Source organism: Melospiza georgiana, chromosome 7, assembly GCF_028018845.1.
Source record: "Melospiza georgiana isolate bMelGeo1 chromosome 7, bMelGeo1.pri, whole genome shotgun sequence".
In the NCBI taxonomy this organism is placed as follows: Eukaryota; Metazoa; Chordata; class Aves; order Passeriformes; family Passerellidae; genus Melospiza; species Melospiza georgiana.
The window spans coordinates 15,195,122-15,214,315 of NC_080436.1; the positions used below are offsets into that span (position 1 = coordinate 15,195,122).

General features: G+C 44.2%; 1 protein-coding gene across 1 annotated transcript in view; it reads left to right on the plus strand.

Annotated features, from left to right (window-relative positions):
* The window catches only part of KLF7 (KLF transcription factor 7), a 59,236-nt gene that overhangs the window by 12,267 nt on the left and 27,775 nt on the right, over positions 1–19,194 (plus strand). The window contains exon 2 of the mRNA XM_058028414.1: positions 18,001–18,613. Within this exon, the coding sequence (XP_057884397.1) occupies positions 18,001–18,613 (613 nt within the window). The remainder of the gene's footprint in view (positions 1–18,000; positions 18,614–19,194) is intronic.

Genomic DNA, 19,194 nt, shown 5'->3' on the forward strand with positions numbered 1-19,194 from the left:
CTTTTTGAGGCCTTTTTGCTCTGTTTTAATGATGTTGAAATGCTGCAGTATAAATGTGAGTCGTGGAGGGTCCCTCTGTGTGCACACATGGATGGCCAGACACGTTTCATTTTGAGAACCCATCACATGTGTGCTCTGTGTCAGGTTGGAAATGTGTCTCACAGGAGAGACCAGGTTCATGGAAGTGGGGTCTTCCTCCTCCTCTGGCTGGAATCCAGCGTGAGTCTGTGTCATGTTATGTTATATCATGGGGAAAAGGACACATTCACACTGCAGCTTGGTCTTTAAGGTTGGAGAAGGGTCAGAGAAGACCTTGTGTTCAGCACATGGGTTTTACTGGCTAATTTTGAAGGCAAATGAGATTCAAGAGCAGGGTGCACATGATTAGAAGCATTTTTGGTCTGTCTTTATCCAGCAGCAATAAACTGCATATAAGCAGATCTCATCCAGAAAAAAAACAAGCAAATTCTGGGAATTGGCATTGTTAGATCATGAAATTCTGCCCAGGTAGCATTTCTTAATGTATGCCTCAGTGGTGCTTTCCAATGTCCTTTGAAATCTACCTGGTGTGAAGCCTTGTATTCCTTGGAAGCCTGTGCTAAAATCTGATTTAGGGGAGGAATACCTAACAGACTCTTGTCTTTTGCTGCCCAAGTCTTTTCCCTCACATATTCTCTCTGTTTTCCGTGAGCAAGTCTGTTGCTTTGTTTGGATTCACTGTGTTTATAGTTGCACAAAGCTGTGATGCTTTTTCCCATCATCATCTGTATCACCTATTTAATGGATTTTTTATCTAAATGTGAAATGAGACCCCTGCTCATTGACTGGAGATTACAACTCTGACTGCAGAACAGATGTGATAAATAGTAATAAAGGTGCATGTCCCTTTGAGTTTTTTCATACTTTCCATCTCTCTGTTCCCTCCAGTTTTCCTATGAATCAGATGCTTAGAATGTGTCCTCAAAGCTATATTGGTCTTCTCTCTCTTATCTGTTCTAGGACTCTTGTCAGCCTTACTGGATCTCTGTTTTGTGTTAGGTGTGTATGTTGTGTTGCTGTTTCTTCCATAAATGCATTAATTTGTGTTTTTCCAAATTCAGTCTCAAGGATTTATTTCCTGCCACTCTGTGGTTTTCTTTATAAACTGCCTCTTTCTGCTGGCATCACAGAAAAATGTAGCATTTCCTCCTTAAGCCCTTTTCCCTGCTTTTCTTCACAATCAGAGCTTTTTATGAGTTTCCTTAGTTTTCCAATTTGTTTTTATTAAGCATGTTTTTATAACAAGGGCTGTGATCCATCAGAGTAAAGGGAAACAAAAAAATGATGCCAAATTTGTGTTTGTTTGTTTAATGAAACAGACTTTAAATGGGATGAAGTCAAATTGGTGTTGATGACTTGACTTGATGGTAGCTGGTTCTAAGTGTTGGATTTTGAGAGTGAGTCATGAAAGATCTCAGCATTTCAAAGAGCCTAAAAGCACAAATATAACTGTGGAGTGGTATTAGTATTGGGAAAAGCTGTTGGGGCTGCTGTGCATTGTTGACCTTTGTTTGGGAAAAAGTATCTGTGTGCTGGTTAGTTAGTTAAACACCACTGGCTTTGTGGTTGATGGATGTGAAAGAGTATTTAACCTGGACCACAGTTGAAGAGTAAAGGCCCCTTGAATTTGGGTGCCCACCCAGCACACCTCTACCCTTCTCTTCACAGAATGACAGAGTGGGTAAGGCTGGAAGGGACCACAGTCTGTCATCCAGTTTAATCCAGGGCCATCCTGGACCACACAGCACAGGACTGTGTCCAGATGGTTCTTCCCTAGTGAGGGAGGCTCCACAACCCTGAGCTCCCTCAGCCTTTCTTCATAATAGACATGCTCCAGTTCCTTGATCATCTTTGTTGCCACCCTCTGGGCTGGCTCCAGGGGCTCCCTGCCTCTCTTGTGCTGAGGAGCCCAGCACTGGACACAGCACTCCAGATGTGCCTCACCAGGGCTGAGCAGCGGGGCAGGATCACCTCCTGTGACCTGCTGGCAATGCTCTTCCTAATGCACCCAGGATCCCATTGCCCTTCTTGGCCACAGGGGCTCACTGATGGCTCAGGAACAGCTCACTGTCCACCAGGACCCCAAGGGCCTTTCCCACAGAGCTGCTCCAGCAGGCAGTCCCCAGCCTGTGCTGGTGTGTGGGGCTGTTCCTTCCCATGTGCAGGACCTTGCCTTTGTTGAACTTCTGATTGCTCTTCACTGCCCACCTCTCCAGCCTGTCCTTCCAAGGGCTGCACAGCTCTTCAGAAAGGGAGTTGCTCCAATGTGGGCAGGGAGCAGCCTGCCTGAAATGCTGTGTGGTCAGTAGTGGGGTCCCACTGTTGTCTCTCTGGAGGGTCCCTCCACTCTGCCACTATCCACTGTAGTGGCCTTGAGCAGTGTGGCTCCCTGCACCCTGGCCATGCACCTTAAAAGAGGGTTGGCCAAAGTCCCTCACATAGGCAGAGGAGCCTGCCTGAGCCAGGGGAAGGATAGAAAGGGCACCCATGAACCTCAGCTGCTCTGGGTGTGAGGTGCTCTCCATTTGCTTGTCAGGACACGCCGGACTCTGGGCCTCCCTGCTGTGTTTGTCCTCTGTGCTGCTTAGCCATCCTTTGAATCAGCTTGGGCTGCTTGCATGACAAGGAAATACTTTCCTGGTGTTTCAGAAGCCGGGTGATTCCCTTTCTTTCCTGTGTGGAGGGAAGCTGCTGGCTCCATGCAAGGTCTGCTGGGGTTATAACAAAACAATGGGGCCTCGTCAGACAGCAGTGAGGCACACAGCTGGTGCAGGCACCAGGGCTCTCTGGGTTCTTGCTTGGTTCTGCCTCTGTGAAAACTTTTCTCAAAAACTGTAGTCTACCTCCCCTTTATTCTAAAAGCTCTTAAGCTGTGGGTATCTATGAGGGATTTTTGTGTGGAACATGAGGGCTGTAAAAAACCAGGTCCTAAGCCATGTGCCATCGCCAATGATTCTGCAGGCCAGTAAAAAGCCAAATATTTTAACAGAAACTGAGGAGTGAAAACAAAGGACCTACAATGAGACATCACGTGGCACCATCCTTATGACTTGATCATGTGATTGCACTGGTCTGCATCCTGGGTGTATTTTTTCATCTAATGATTTCCTGAAAGAGTTGAATATGCAGAAAATTCACTGTTCTCCCAGATGTTAATCAGAACAAAAGTGGAAGTTCAGAAATATGAATGACAAAATTGTGGGAAAGCAGTACTCTCTGCCTAACTCTTACTGCAGTACCAGAACTGTGCTGGCAAGTTTGAGCAGTCTGTAGCAGCAAAAATCTTTAGCAGTACCCCAATAAGTCAGAGAACCTGACACCTACAGTCTTGGAAGCAAAACTTGCAAGTTGACTTTTTAAAGATCAAATTTTCCAAGAGCAAAGACAGAGCTGTTTCAGCAGAGAAAAATACATGCCCTTTCATCCAAGAGCTGGAGGTTTAGAGCATTCAGATTTAGAGCATCAAATCTGTTTGATTTGATGGTTGGGCTTTGAACAGATAGGATGCTTCAGAGCCATTGTCCTCAGAAAGCAGAGAAGCTGTAGCATGCTGATTTTACAGCCTGGGAAACTGGGACACCCAAGCTCTCAGTTGTTGGAGAGACGAAGTCAAGAGCAGAGCTTGAAAAGGATACCAGCTCCCTGATCTCCATTTTAATTAAATTATTTCTGCAATTGTCTTCCCTGGCAGTTTGACTGGTGGAATGTGGTCTAGCAGAGGAATTTTTGGCTGCAAAGTTTACAAGAATATTTTTCTGGGCCAGATCCTTGCCCAGTGTAAATTAAGATGACTCCACTAGCTACGATTATGGCACCAGCTATTTACTCCTCCCTCTGAGAATCTGTCCTGCTGTGCAGACAGTGAGCAGTGTCTTATAAGTTGTTCTTTTTAATTTTAGTCTGTCTAGACACTTCTGCAGCACCCCTTTCCGGAAGAACTTTGTGCCAGTAGCTCTAAGCAGCACCACACTTCTCTGGTGAGAAACACTTACCAGTACAATGTGGAGGTGCTCTGGTGTGCTCAAACTCAGCATTTTTAACCTTCATGGATCTGATGGTCTCAGTGTATTTTGGTGAAGAGGTGGCAGAGGGAAAGAACAGCGGGATTTCAGAGGGAGCGAGTTTGTTGTTTTCTGGTTTTGACAATGTGTTGTCCCAGATGCTGGAGTGCTGGAGAAAGGTGGCTGGTGCAGATGCACCATTCCTATGGCAAGTTTTTCCCAGCAGTGGGTGACACCTCTCTTTGTGGGTAGGAAGGTCTTTTTCATGGTTTTAAACGCTATTTGCTGGCCTTTTTTTATTACTAGTCAGTTCTTCCTCCCATGCCATTTACTACCACTTAGCCTTCAGCTTCTCTGGTACAGTTTGAGTCACCTGGCAGATAGGGTTGGTACCTCTCTAGCTTTCTGCAAACTTGTCACCAGGTACACACAGGACCTAGTTTGTACAAAATTCTCAGATTTGTTGGCTGTGGTGAAGCAGGTGATAGGCTAGGACTGTTTTTCTTTGCCGTCTCATTCTCCTGTCATTCCCAAATTCCCAGAACTGTCTATAAATGTGTTTCTCAAGAGCCACACACAGCAAGGCCATGACTCTGGCTGGGGCTCAGAAGCAGCAGCAAGATATGTGTGTATGTGTCTATATATAGAGAGATATGCCTTTTTGCTACAAATACTTCTGCTTGAATCCAGATGCACTTAATTGCTAATTCTCATAATAATTTAAAAATATTTGCTAACCATTAAGTCTTATCTTCTGTTGTTAACCACCTACATTTGTGTCTATACCCAGCCCCCACAATGGAGGGTATTCATGGCTGCAGAAACAAAAGCCTGAAGATAGAGATCCTAAGTTGTTAAAAACAAAATTTCTTTTTGAGGAAACCATAAAGCACATACTATTTCTAGGATTCCACCCGAGCTTGATCAATACTAGTGAAGCAGAAAAGCAAAAAAAGCAGCTCCCAAAAAAGCAGCTTCCATGAAAATGGGTAAGAGATTCTTTGTGCAGGCTTAATGATTTTGAGAGAGACGTTTCCCCTGTGAATTGTTGTAGGAGTTTGCACCCCTTCCCCCACTCTCAGCAGAGGCAAGAACATATGACTATCCTCATGTAAGGCAGTGCAGTGTTAATAATGCTGCTGTATTGATCAAATTGGGCTGCTTTGTCACCAGGGACATCTGGGAGGATTTATTCTGACTCCTAAGGCTGTGCGTCCTAAAGTGCATTTTCCAGGCCTTTCACTAAAAAAAGGGTGTGCTGTGCTTGTTGTCTAAGCCTGCAGGAGCAACGTTTTCAAAAGATTTCATGGTGTCCCGTCATCCACTGCCTCTATCACCGCTTCTCACAGGGTTCCCACCTCACTCCCACTCACAGTGGATGTGGCTCAAGTTCAAAATTGCACTGTGGCAAGATCCAGTTGTTGTTTGCCCTTGGAGAGCCCCTGGAGGAGCAGCCACTGATTGCTGGAATGTGGATAAACAAGGGGTGATGGGAACAGGAGAGGCTTCCTCTTTGCTTAGAAAGTGAGCAAAACCTCACTAAAAAAACAGCACTGAAGGGAAAACATGTGCAGGATGGTTTTATTTCTCCTCCTGTGCCCTCAGCTGATATCCATGACCTTGTTGAAAAGATCAGGCTGCTTCAGAGACTGCACGTGGTCATTTTTAAGTGTAGGGAGAAACCGAATGTGGCTTTTATTTTTCCATCTGATAAATTGCCAATTGCAGGTTTTACTTACAGAACACTCTTGAGTAGTCTGAGAAGAACACGATCACCTTGATATTATATTTATGAGTAAAAATGGTATGAGACAAAGAAAGCTCTTAGCTTACATGTAAAGAGGACTTTTAATGCAGTTTTTGCTTCCAGGAATGCATCATTACTCATGGCAGAGAAGGGACACATTAGCAAGCTTGACAGGAGGGCTGAAATGCCTGGGGGTACTCAGGGGCCTGGAGGAGCAATTTGCTATCATGCTTCTTTGACAGGTGTCGGGAGCTTGATGCTGGGGAGTGATGGGACATCTGCAGAGCAGGGAAGGGTTAGAGACACTTGAAATGGAGGAAGTCCCTTGTAGATATGGTCATGGTGAGAGCACCCCAAGGTGTTCAGAATTGCTGCCATGTATCCTGCAGGGGCTCAGAGTGACAACAGGCGTGCCTGGAAAATCATCCTGAATGCATAGGCTGCCAGTAGTGCTGGCTATAGCTAAAGAAACACACTTTGAGTTGTTTCTGTCTCTCTCTGAGTTCCAGTTCCTGGACTGCAGGATCTGAAGCAGATCACTCCAGCAGCCTAGGCCACCACAAGGCTTTCCCTTGAGCTGTAATGTAATGCAGCTACTTGGGAAGTGCAACTGCTTGTGAACCAGAGCTGTGTGGAGGTGAAGCAGCAGAGTACTCCCGGGAATGTTCCTGTGAAGCAAAGACTCAGCCTGTGGTCTCACATGTGGCTCCTCTCCCACCATAAAGGCTACCTTCATATGTTTATAACCAAAATAAAATTGCAGTTCCTGAAAGCTGTAATTTGTACTTGGAGGAACATAATGTTTATGTTTGCAATTGCAGGGATTGTACCAAAGCATGGGGACAGAGCTCTGCAGTGTTTGGGATGACAGGAGCTGGCTGCAGACTCCACCTTTGAGGGCTACTAAAAACCAGCTTTAGTTACACAGTGTTAATGATAAACAAAATGCCAGGAAGCATTGGCTGTGCCATGAGAGGACCCCTCTCCTGCAGCTGGAGAGAGGCTGTCCTTCCTCAGTTCCCGCCCATCCCCTTCCTGCAAACCATGCCAAGGAACCTGGCTGTAGTCTTCCAAGCTGTGACACTGGAGACTTCCATCACATCTCAGAAAGACAATAGAGGGAAGGAGTGATATAAAGCCAACCCACAAAGGCAGGCTTATCTTGGGAGATGCTGTATGGACTTAAGTAGACTAGAAAAAGGAAACTGGGAAAAATAGGACACTTAAGGTAAACTAGCTCCATTTTTTAAATGTCCGAGTTGGAAATAGGCCAGATAACATGTCCACTGCTGGGCTTATTATGACTACAATATGTTTCCTCTTTTCCTTGTTGCTAAGTGGGTTTTGTTTGTTTCCTTTTTGGAGGGTAGTGGGGGACTGCAGTTCCCTGCAATGCATTTTCAGTAGTGAGCTGGAGCTCTCTGTGGTGGTTTAGTGGGTAATGCTGTAGTGCTGTGAACATGACATCTTCCAATTCCTGGCATCATCATCTGGTCCTTTTCCTCTTAGGGAAAGATGCATTGCTGAGTTTCATTCGGTTTGCTCGAGGAGGATACTTAAGGATGGGGCTGGAAAGCTGAAAACCATACACAGAGCATCTCAGCTGTGTGGGTGCAGGCAGAAGGGATGCCAAGAGCCTTGCCAGTGGAGAGATGCCTTCCTGTGGTATCATCTCTGCAAAGTGTTGCTGAGTGTTGTACTCAGTGAAGCACCTGGAATTAATTTGGACCCTCCTATTTAATTTTAGGGGGAAAGTTGCCAACACAAACAAGTCGGGGTCTGGTGTTTTCCACAGTATTCTCCAATACATTTCCAAGGATATTTTTCTAGGAGAAACAGAAGGTTTAAAAGAGAACCTGAGAAGGGACAGTGACTTGCCTTGACTATGAAACTCTGCCCAAGTAAAGAGTATTGCTGAGGAAATGCAGTATGAATAAACAATGAAAGGAAAGAGTGCTGATAGGGGAAGAGATGTTGAAAATTAGAGCCTCTCTGAGGTCCTGGAGGCAGACAGGTTTCTGAGAAGGACTTAAACAGGTCCTGTTCCATCCTTGTCCTTCTGGAAGAGTAGAGCTTTTCCTAACCTGTTCCTACTGATGCTTTGTCATAGCCCCCAGCCTCTGCTTTTCACCAGCCTACTTAGAGTAACAAAGTACCAACTTTTGGGCCTTTCTGCATTGTAGTCTCAGTGGACTGCTGCAGTGTGCAGGTCCTATGAAATTATGTCACAATGGCTTATATGCAGTGACAAAAGACAGGCTTGTGCATAGGAACATCTTGAATTAACCCTGATGGTTTCTTGGATGCTGGGAAGTCATCGTATCTTCCAGGAATGCCAAAACATTGCATTCCTTCTAGACTATTTTCTGGCTGCTTTGCTATTAATAACTTTGTCCTGAAATAGCACTTTCATATTGCAGCGTATTAAAATCATAACAACTGGGTGGGTGTCCACAGTCAACAGACTGAAGCAAGCGAGCCAGAGTGCTAGCTGTGGTTGTGTCCATTGGCTCTCAGAGGTGTGCTGACTCTGAGCAGCTGGGCTCTGACCTGCTGAGCTTTCTCCAGGCAGCAAATGGCAGGGCCCTCGATGGGCTCTCCTGGCGTCCTGTGCCATGTGCAGCCGGTACTGTACGGCCTGCTGCGAGCTGAGCTGTGATCCTTCCAGGGGACTGAGCAGGGCCTTGCCCAGTCCTGACAGCACACCTTGTGTGCTAATGATATCCACAGAAGGCTGTGCCAGATCCCCTCTCTATTTTGGGGATACAGATCTCAGATGCCTGTGAGCGGCTGCCTGGGTTGCTGTTGAGCATTTGAGCCAATCCTGGCAGGCTCTTAACCAGTGTGCTCTCACGGATTGCTGTTAAAGAGGACCATGCTGCTTTTATCAGGGTGTGTAACTGCCTGAGTCCATTGCTTGTGAGATTTTGAGGCTGATCAAAATCCCTGGTGGCTAAGGGTTTTGGAACAAGAGCCTTGGCAGAACAGTGTAGAAATGAAAAGCAGTGGAAAAACACCTTTGACTGTAATGTAGTATCCCTTGGAAGGTACCAGGCTTTAAAGTGAGTTGCACATTTACCTGCAATGGGACGTTCAAGCATGGAGGCTGTTGTTTCTGTGCACAGATGATGAAAACTCTGGCCTAGAAGTGGCAGAAACCAGTTTGTGAATACCTCTTATAGAGGACCCAAACTTTAAAAAAAGAGAGTCAGAGACAAGAAACAAATCCAAGCATCAGGATGTCTGAGAGTTGTTGTTTTAAAATTCTTCCTATTTTTCCATTTAGGTCACACTGTCCCTAATAAAGTAGACAGGATTTGTAATAGAAAATAACCATCTCCAGCCATCAAAAAACACGTTGAATTCTTTTTAATGTAAGCCACAGAGTTAAGTGGTGCTAATCAAGAGCAGCATTTCATGGATTTTGAGTGTTGGCAAGGTCCCAAGCTGATGTAAACAGGAACCATGAAATTGGGGCTGCTCGGTGCTGATTTACCCCAACTGAGAATCCGGTTGTGCTTCCCATCACTTTGTTTCTAGTCTGAATTTTTTTTTTCTTGGTGCAACAGCAAAACTCAAGTCTGTTGTCTTCTCTTTTCCTTGCCCAGATTGGCGTATTTATCACAGTAGCACATGCATCTTCTTGCTCTTGTAAGATAACAAATTGCCCAAATGATTAAAAGGAAATCAAAGAAAAAGGCAGCACATGACTTTTTGTAAATATACTTGGACAGTTGCTGTGCTCCCAATAAAGTCTAAACTTCAGGCAAACAGCCCACTGCTCCCCACATGGCTGGAGGCAAGCTTTGGTCCTATATGTTTATTATCATTTAGAAATGGTATAAATGCTCCTTTATTCTTTTTTGTTCTGCCCTTATTCTCCAACACATTCCCCTCCTGCTTCCTGTTTCCCAGACAGGTCCCCACCTCTTCCTCCCCACAGCCAAAAATAATACAAAAGGGAACGTACAAAAGATTTTTTGAGCCTTGAGATGTGATAATGAATGGGCAGCGTAGACACAGTAGTCCCAGCACAAAAATGTTGATCACGCAAAGTCAGTATGAGGAATTGCACGTTTGGGGTTAGGAATTCAGTGTTATGCATCCTCTTGTTTAATATATTTTTAGGTCAGAGCAGACGAGATGACTCACAACCCAGGACTCTTAGGAAATGTGTGTGTACTGAGTGTATTGATCACATCTCCAGGTTTGCTTTAATAAGCTCATTGTGACAGACTGTGCTTATGAACATGCTGTTGTTGCCTGAGAGTGCGCGGACGCAACTGCTGTGTACGTTTGTGTCAGCTGTTGGGAAAGAAATGTTAAGATACCTCTGGATGTTAATAAAATGTCTCTAAAGAATACATTTTTTCATTCATGAACCTAACCAGAGTAATTACAAGGAATCCAATTCTGCTGTGTAACCTCCTTGCAATACTTTCTAAGGATGAATCTTAATTGAGGATCGAGACCTAAAATATTGCTCTGCTTCGTACATTCCACAGTCGTCAGCATTTGCTCTTGCGTATCCATTTCCTGTGAGAAGTTTACCACACTCTGGGGCATGCTTTGAACCTGATCCTTTGATTTCAGTGGGAGCTAGGATTGACAATTCAAGGAACTAATTGTGTTTTTTTGCTGTTTATAATGCTAAACCAAAGCTGGTTCCAAACTGGATTACAACAGGTTAAATACAGGCTTGATGAAGTTTGGAGAAAAGTTTGCAGTGAGGGCCACTAGCCAGCTCACTGAAAGCCATCCAAGGTTGTTATATAAATAAATGCTCTCTTCAGAAACATTTTGAAACATTCTTACTTTATATATAATTTTTCAAATGGTCATTGTATGGCTACTTGCTGTCTTGACTGTATGGCAGCATGCAGGGTATGTGATGGTGTGCCAGCACACATGGCTTTTATCATATTTTGATACTAGCACAATGGATTGCTCGCACTTTGAATTCTTGATTTGGCTATCCTTAATCCTTTGCTGACATTGATGCTATTTTTTGTTGTTGTGACTGGTTGCAGATATTTTTTCTGTCTTTTTTAAATGGTCAAAAAAAACCAACAAAAGCCGTCCAAAGCCCTGGCTCAGTGTTTGCAGATTTCTTTCATCCTTTTTTTTTTCCTATCTAGATGCCTATCAAATTCAGCCACGCTTAGCTGCAGTCCTTTGTTCAGTATCTCATAACCAGTGCACTGCCATTCTCTATGCTTAAGGCCCAAATACCACAGATTTTTATTGAAAAACTTCGGCTTGTCCATTCAAAAGAATATTAGTTAGATAAAGCTGTATTTCATTATCACCAAGTTAGGGAACAAAGGCTGATTTTTACTCCTTGGTCAGAGTTATGGGTTCAGACTTTTTTCCTATTTGAGACATTTGTTACCTCCCATTTCTGCTGGTGAAAATTGGTAATTTCTGGTAAAGTTGATTTTGATCTTTTGATCTTTAGAGTCTGATTAAAATCTTTGATAACCCTGGTTACATCATGCCCCAGAGCAACAGGAAAATGAGTCATGTTTATATGAAAGTAGTGATTCTGTCCTTTATATCCACATTTTTACTTTAAAATGATCTTTGCTGAATGCAGTTGAGGCTTCTGATTTCAGCATTTCTAACACTCTGAACAAGTATAAGAGGAGAAGATCTAGGGACAAAGCCATCTGGGTCATGGTAGGAAGGTTTATTGAGAGTGCTGTTGTGCATGAATAACAGTGAATGGGCTGGTTTGGCTAAATACACTTCCTTAACGGTTCATTCTTTGGGCTGAGACCAAGAGGGAAAATGGGCACAGGCCATTATTGTGTTGAAGAAATTAGCAAACAGAGACTTCAGTCCTGTGTAGGGGAGTCAAGAATTAATAGACTTGTCCATTTCAGACTGGTGGCTGGTGTGACCCATTCGGACAGTGTTAGGGAGGACCGGCCTGATGCCTCAGGCGTATGTTGAAGTTACCACAGGAAAACAACTCTTTCATATCATATGATCTTTCTTTGCTGACTGTGCATGTGCCTGCTTTTTGCACTTGGCAAAAGCCTCTTTGCTGAGCATCCAGTTAACTTGATTTCCTTAGTATATACAAGGGATTAGGAACATGCATACAAAAATGTACCACCAGTGAGCTGTCAATAAGTATCTTATTGTGGTATCTGAAAAGTTGTTTTAGCTCTCTTTTTTTTTTCAATGAACTATATAACACATAGGCAAGATGTGCTGTGAAGACATGTGACATGCAAGACATGCAAGACGTGAATAGTTTTGTCTTAAAACGTTTGCAATAGAAATTATTTGCTATCGCCTGAAACTTTCTTATATACTTTCATTTCAGGCTGCAGTTTTCCATTTTTTCCCAAGTGTATTTTGCAAAACTACTTATTTTAATACTAAAACTCTGTTTATTTTATTCTATCCCAAATGTTAAGCTTCTGATGTGCTGCAGCTTTTTCATGACTAGCAACTGCCCAGTAAAAGTTGCCAAGAGGAAAAGCTGGAGGTTTTGGCAGCTGGGTGGGAACAGATGACAATCTTGGAATAGATGGGCAAGAGTACTGGGCTTTGTTGTTGTTGCTCAGGAAGCAATGAAGGCCTTTGGCAGTGGGAAGAAGATCCATCGTTCAAATCTTGTTTTAGGGTTCAGGATAAAAAATAGCATGGCATTTCAGGGGAGGCAGGTAAGTTTTGAATCTTTTATTCCTCTTAACTTCAGTGCTGCCCCACAACATCCAGTTCAATTTCTGCCTGTGGTATCAGCAGTGCAAGTGTCAGTGTCGCTCAGAGCTTTTGCTGTTTTGGTGCACAATGAAACACTGGCACTGGCACTGGACCTGGTGCCACAGTTTGCTCTGAGCCTGAGTGAACAGCAGTGCCACTGACCTTACTGTGACTGTTTTGGGTTGTCTTCAGTTGGAGACAGTTTCTCCTCCAATGCAGTCTTGATATTTTCACCGTTTTTTACAGATGAGGCCCCTTTTTTACATGCCAGTGGAAAGCAATGGGGTCATGATGGAAGTTGAAATTTGACCTTCACTATTGCATGTGTAACTCTGCTTTGCTTGTGTAAATTACAAAGAGAATCCTTTCAAGTATTGTAAACAGACCTGGTAGTTCAGACTTGCTTGTCAGCCACATTAGACATTTTCATTTTCTGTCACAGCCTGATCTAAGTATCCAACTTCCTAATTAGGTTTTGGATAGCTTCCAAGTTCAGTGCTTGATGTCCAATTATATCTGCAGTAAAATGGCACTTAGAAGTAACTAGGACTTCCAGATAGGAACTTCTGATGATCTGCTAGAAAAATTCAGATTCAAGACATTACTTTAACATCAATAAAACAGAGGAAGCCAATGAACATATTGATACAGTGCCTTCCCTGATGTTCTGTCCTCAAATTATTAGAAGTGTTTGGACTTTGTATTTACCCTTGACAGAACTCTACTGTTGCCATATTGTCCTATCTTTACCTGTGCAAAGCACCCAGAAGTTTGAGTGCTTTAAGGACTTCACAACATGGGCAGATGCTTCTCAAGTGACCTGTTATTTTTCAAAAGTCTGTATGGATGGGTGAAATTCCAGTACTGGAATTAACAGTAAATAACATGGCTGTCAACCAAGACTAGTTCTTTGCATTTCATTGGAGCAGGTTTAGATTCATACCCTGAGAACTAGGTGTATATTTTGGTTCATCAGGTGGAATTAGGTTTTCCAGAGCTGTCTGGACCCGAACCTAGATGCCAAACTGGTGTCCCTGCAAAGGCTCCTGGCCTGTCATTCTCTAAAGGGGAGATACACTGCCTTGAGGCTTGGCACATTGATAATGCTGGTGGTCCCAGCTAGAACCTTTCTTCTGGTTCCTCTGTGGGGGAGGGACATGAAGTCAAACATCAGCATCATGAGTGATGACTCCAGTTCCTTCATGTCTGGATTTTGAATGTTCTGGATCAACTTTAACCTGGATAGCCGATAGACATCTTAAAATACAGACTCTGAACCAAGTCAAGTATCTGCAAGTCTGGGAGGGATTGCAGAGTCTGAGGTTTGTTTTCCTTGTTGCAGTTAGTGGCAAAACAATCTTGATTTCTGCTGGCTGTAGAGTAAGGTGAGTACTAAGCTCTGCTGAAAATGGTACACATGTATCACATCTCTGCTGTCAGAGGCACACACTGGATTTCTCTTGAGTTGTATTTCATAGTGGTGAGCATACCCAATGGGTTTCATAAATAATCTTTACTTTCAGTGTATGAGCTTTAGAGGTAAGAATCCAACTAGATTAGAGCTCATACCTTTCTCAATAGACAAACGTAGTGAGCACTGAATTTTCCTGCACCAGTGACTACAAACTCTGAAAGGACCAACAAGTAGGTCCTTAGCAGGCATGGGACAGCTCTACAGTGCCTGTCCTTGTGAAGGATCTGGGACTGCACATGGAAGTGTCATGATGTGCAGTTCATATGTATTCTGCCACTACATGTGCCCCAGAGGACTTGGATGGTAGTGTAATATGGGGAGCAAAGAGATGCTTTGAGTTACTGGGAGGGAACACACAGCATTTCTTGCAGGTGATGGAAATGTTCCTTTGTTGGGGACGTGAGACTTTTTGCAACGGTATCTGAAACTGAAAAATCAGACTAAGGCCATGACAGGATTGTCCACATGCCATACTGTTGGCCTTTTCTATCTGGCTTACTTCAAGTATGGGGTCTCACAAAGTCACATCCTATTATTTGTCAGCCATGAATCATCATTTCTTTTAACTGGTTAAATTGAGGAGCAAGGTGCAAGGAGAATGACCCTCATTAATCAGGACAGATGGGTTGAATAAGTGGTCACACTTTTTTATCCCTAGCCAGTGGAACTGGCTTGACAGCCAACAGCAGTCTTATGGCTCTTATTTTGTTCCTGAAGGGAGCCATTCTCTTCTTCCCTTGGCAATTTTTTAAGTTCTTTATTGCTGTGTATCATACAGGCATTGGATAAAAAGTTTAATACCCACCACATTGCCTGCAGTGTAGCAACCAAAGGGCAGTGGGACTCCTGTCCCGTGTGGTGTACTACATCTTTACACAAAGCTCCCTGTCTTGCACCAGTGGTGAGGAGAAGCTGGATGTCTAGCAGAAGTTTGATAAGAGCATGACAAGAGCAGCTCACTCCTGTCAGAGATATTCTTGAACTATTTTCCTACCAGGCTGGTAGTGGAAGTGGAGATCCATAGGGATTCACCATCATTCAGCAGCTTGGGTTCATGTCTCTGTAGATAGTGGTCCTGCTCCTCCCACACAAAAAAAAAAATCCAAAACAAAACAACAGCTACAACAACAACAAAAAAAACCCCAGTAGCTTTTTATGTGCTCAGTAGCAAATAGCATTGTGAGAATGATGACCAAAGAACTTTTCTGCCCCTCCTGGTGGTCTACCAGCCTGGAGTGGGGACCTTGGTGGTCTCAGCCTGACTGGTTTCTCTAGGTCAGTGCTCAAGACAAGGTGGTGGGCTTAGCTGGCCTAAAAATTGTCATGCCAGGGCGAGGAGTGAAGAAAGCAGGCTGGTTTCTAAACTCTTCCTCACCACTCCCTGGGAGAGTGGGACCACAAGAAGAGAAGGTCGTGTAAGGTACTTGGAATAAGCTGGGAAGTGCATATGGGGAAAGATTCTTTGTTTCTGCCACCAAAAAAAGGGTGCAGCAGCAGGTAGGGCCCTGGCAGGAGGTGAGGGAAGGGCTGTGGCCATAGCCCCTGGCCAGGCTTTGTCTGCCATGCAGATTAGGTGCAGGGCTTTTCTGGCTCAGCAGTTGCTAGGCTCTTCCCTGCTATTGACTTGGTGGAGAGGCTGAGGGGGGTGGGTGGGAGGGACTGCATTACATTGTTTCTTTGAGTTGTTTTTCTCCCCCCTTCTATGGGGAGATGGGCTTGATCCTCTGGTTTTGGATTTCAGAGGCAGAAGGCAAGACATGACCAGCTGGTGTCTTGAAATGGCACAGGTGCAGTGGCTGCGGGAGGGGGGAGCCAGGAATAATTACAGGTTTGTGAAGCATCAGGCTCTGCCTGAAAAGGGCTCATCGAGAAACCGCTCTTTATGGAAAATTAATGGTGAAGCTGGAAAAAATGTCAGGCCCACTATTGTTGTCATGGGGTAGTGATGCCTTAAAGGAGCAGCACCTCCTGCTCGCCTCCCCTCCATGGGCAGCCCAGAGCTGGCATGCAGCTTTCTGATCCCACAGCAATTGAAATTTCATGTCACTGTCATCAGATTTAATGGCCTTGAGTCCTTGTCTCTTCTCCCTGCTGCTGCCCTCCCCCTTTCCACCCCTCATTTGTGATTATGCTTGCTCTTTCCTTTGGAAGCCTTTTATTTATTTGGCCCCTAAACCTGTTTCTGCCCCATTGGATGAACGCTAAGTGGACCAGAAAGCCCAAATTACATGATGTGAAGAACTCAAAAGCATTGCCTCTCCTGGTGGTGGGGGTTATTACTGAAAGACTATGTGGCATGTTGGAAAGCTTCTCCCAAAACCCATTAGGATTTATCTGGGGAGAGACCAGACTCTTAGCTAAAGCTCTTTCTCATAGTACCAGAAATGCACCTTATAAAGAAAACAGAAAGGTTGCTAAGGCAAGAACAATTAATTGTGTCCCACACCCAGGCCTGTGTACAGAGAGTCTCATACCTCTGAATATAACATACATGCTAAATATAGCATGCCTCACCTGCATATATTTTGTTCTCTTGGTTTTTGTCCATCTCTACAGCTCAGATCTATAATCAGCTATTATTTAAAAAAGAAACAGCAGTGTGGCAGATTTTGTGGTGAACTTGAAAGTCATCCCACCACATTGTATCTGCAACACACAGTGCTGTTTGTGAGAGCTTTGAAAGTAATAATCTCAAATTACCTGCCAGTTCCTAGAGAGCTGTCAGTGGGGCCTCCTTACATTCCTGTTGATGAGACCTTTGTACTCAGAAGGCAGAAGTCTCTGTCTCTCCTCTGGTCATAGGAAGCTTTTATTTCTTGATCAGATGCTGGACTCTCCAGATTGAGATGTAGTTGGGTCACCAGCTCCCATAGATTAAAAATTTTTTACTAAAACCCCTTTCTTAATATTGGTAGAAGTGTTCTCTGAGGAGTAGTTTTTAGAGGTTTCTAAAATGTATTAGTTAGAATGTCTCTTTCTCCAAGCCCTGTGAAATCACAGTGGTGGTATTAAACCAGCTCTCCTTTCAAGCTGCAAGAAATGAAAAACAGTGCTAATAAACTCCATTAAAAGCTCCTGAAACTGCAGCAAATGGTTCTCTATAAACAATAAAAGTTTTTAGTGTTGGCTGTGGAGGACACTGGCGCAGTGCTTTGGTGGCTGAAGGCTTTATTGTGGCAAGCTCAGGACACTTCATAATATGACACATTCACACAGGGGGTTCATCCCATCCTTGTGCTGATGATCACTGCTGTGGAGGTGCAGGAGCATGTTTTTATGTGATAGCCTCTTTGAAACTTCACCTACTTTTTAATAAAGGGATGAGTGTGTGTTTGTGTGCAAGTCTGGTGTTCTGTACGCAGGAAGCTCCATTTGACCAGGTGTGCCAAAACTCCCTCTAAAACTGACAGAAGTTAGGGGTTTTTTTCTGTCACCTTTCCTTATCTCAGGCCCTTTAAACAAGCTATGGTCTCACTGGAAGCTTTTCTACCTCCTATCTTAAAATGTCACACTTCAGAATTGTGTTGTTCAAGGAAGATTAGGCCCCAGCCAACTACACTGAGTTAAATTTGGAGAGAAAGTTATGTTTGTGAAGGAGGAGGAAGCAGTTATTTGGAAAGGTGACTTTTTTGCTTGTACATGCCAAATGATGACTCTGTTAGGATAGTTTGATATGGAAGTGACAGATTATACTTTAAGTTGGGAAGGCCCTGGTGCCCATGGAACAACAATGTACAGACTTTAATGAAAATGTAGTGGATACTTTCTGGTTGTTGTATCTTCACTTCTAGTATAATACCTGCTGCCATATGTGGGTATTCCCAGACTGTCTCTGAGCAGCCTCAAACAAGTGCCAAACCTTCATGTCTCCCAGGGTGTGACTATCTCACCAGAAGATGCTGCTGTTGATGAGTGCTCTCTCAGAATGCCTCTGGACCATGTTCTGCCCTCGGTGGCAGCTATGCTGCAATCTCTCTCTAACAGTGATTTCTCTCCCTCCCATCTCCCTTTCCCTTCTGCAGACATGCCTGGAATTAGAGCGATACCTTCAGACCGAGCCACGGAAGATCTCTGAGACCTTTGGTGAGGATTTGGACTGTTTCCTTCATGCCTCCTCAGCCCCAGATGCAGAGGACAACATACGGCGGCTGGAGCCCATCCTTTTGCCAGTGGAGACGAGCACGTGTGACAAAAGCGCCAGCATGGACATCATCCTCTCCCGTGACAAGCTGCTGTCTGAGACGTGCCTCAGCTCGCAGCCCACCAGCTCTTCCACAGAAGGCTACACGGCCGTCAACCAGGCCCAGCTCAATGCAGTGACCTCATTAACCCCCCCTTCCTCTCCGGAGCTCAGCCGCCACCTCGTCAAAACCCCACAGACTCTCTCAGCAGTGGATGGCACAGTGACGTTGAAACTGGTGGCCAAGAAAACTTCACTCAGCTCTGTGAAAGTGGGGGTAGCAACAGCGACTGCGGGGACAATAAAAAGTGGGCAAAGTGACAGTGAGCAAGGAGGTGCAGGGACAGAAGCATCCCCAGAAAACAAGAAGAGGGTTCATCGCTGTCAATTTAATGGGTGCCGGAAAGTTTACACAAAGAGCTCCCACTTAAAGGCTCACCAGAGGACTCATACAGGTACTTATGCAGGGTGCTTCTCTCATCTTGTCCTGCCACCTACCCGTAACCATCTCTTTTTATTCTCATTTAGAAAAGAAAAAAAAATCTCTTCTGAAAGTCCAAGCTTCTGTCTATGAAACAGAACAGTGGAAAATATGGTAGTCCAGCAAATGTATCCATTATTCAATAGAACAGAGGAGTTCACCATCTACCATTAACCTTTTGGGGTTTAATATGTCTTGTGGGGCTTGATGCAGAGTAATTTTAGGATACCTAAGGGATGTAGATGTATCATTCATGTTAAAACTATGTGCATGTCACTTCGGGTTTTTGGCACTCACTTCCCCGAGACAACTTTAAAAATGTAAAGTTTAGTCAAATGTTATTTTCTTCAAATAGAAACTAGCGTGGGTAGGTTTTTGGTGCCTTTTGTATGGGAGAAAGAGAAATGTGTTTCAGATCTTAAATATGTGGTTGAGGAATAATCTGTGCATGAGGCAGCGTGTGCATATGCAGACGTGTAGGCATGCAGAGACACCCTTCAGATACTCATGATCTTGGACTTCTCCAGTGCTAAAATATAGTAAGAACAAATAAAA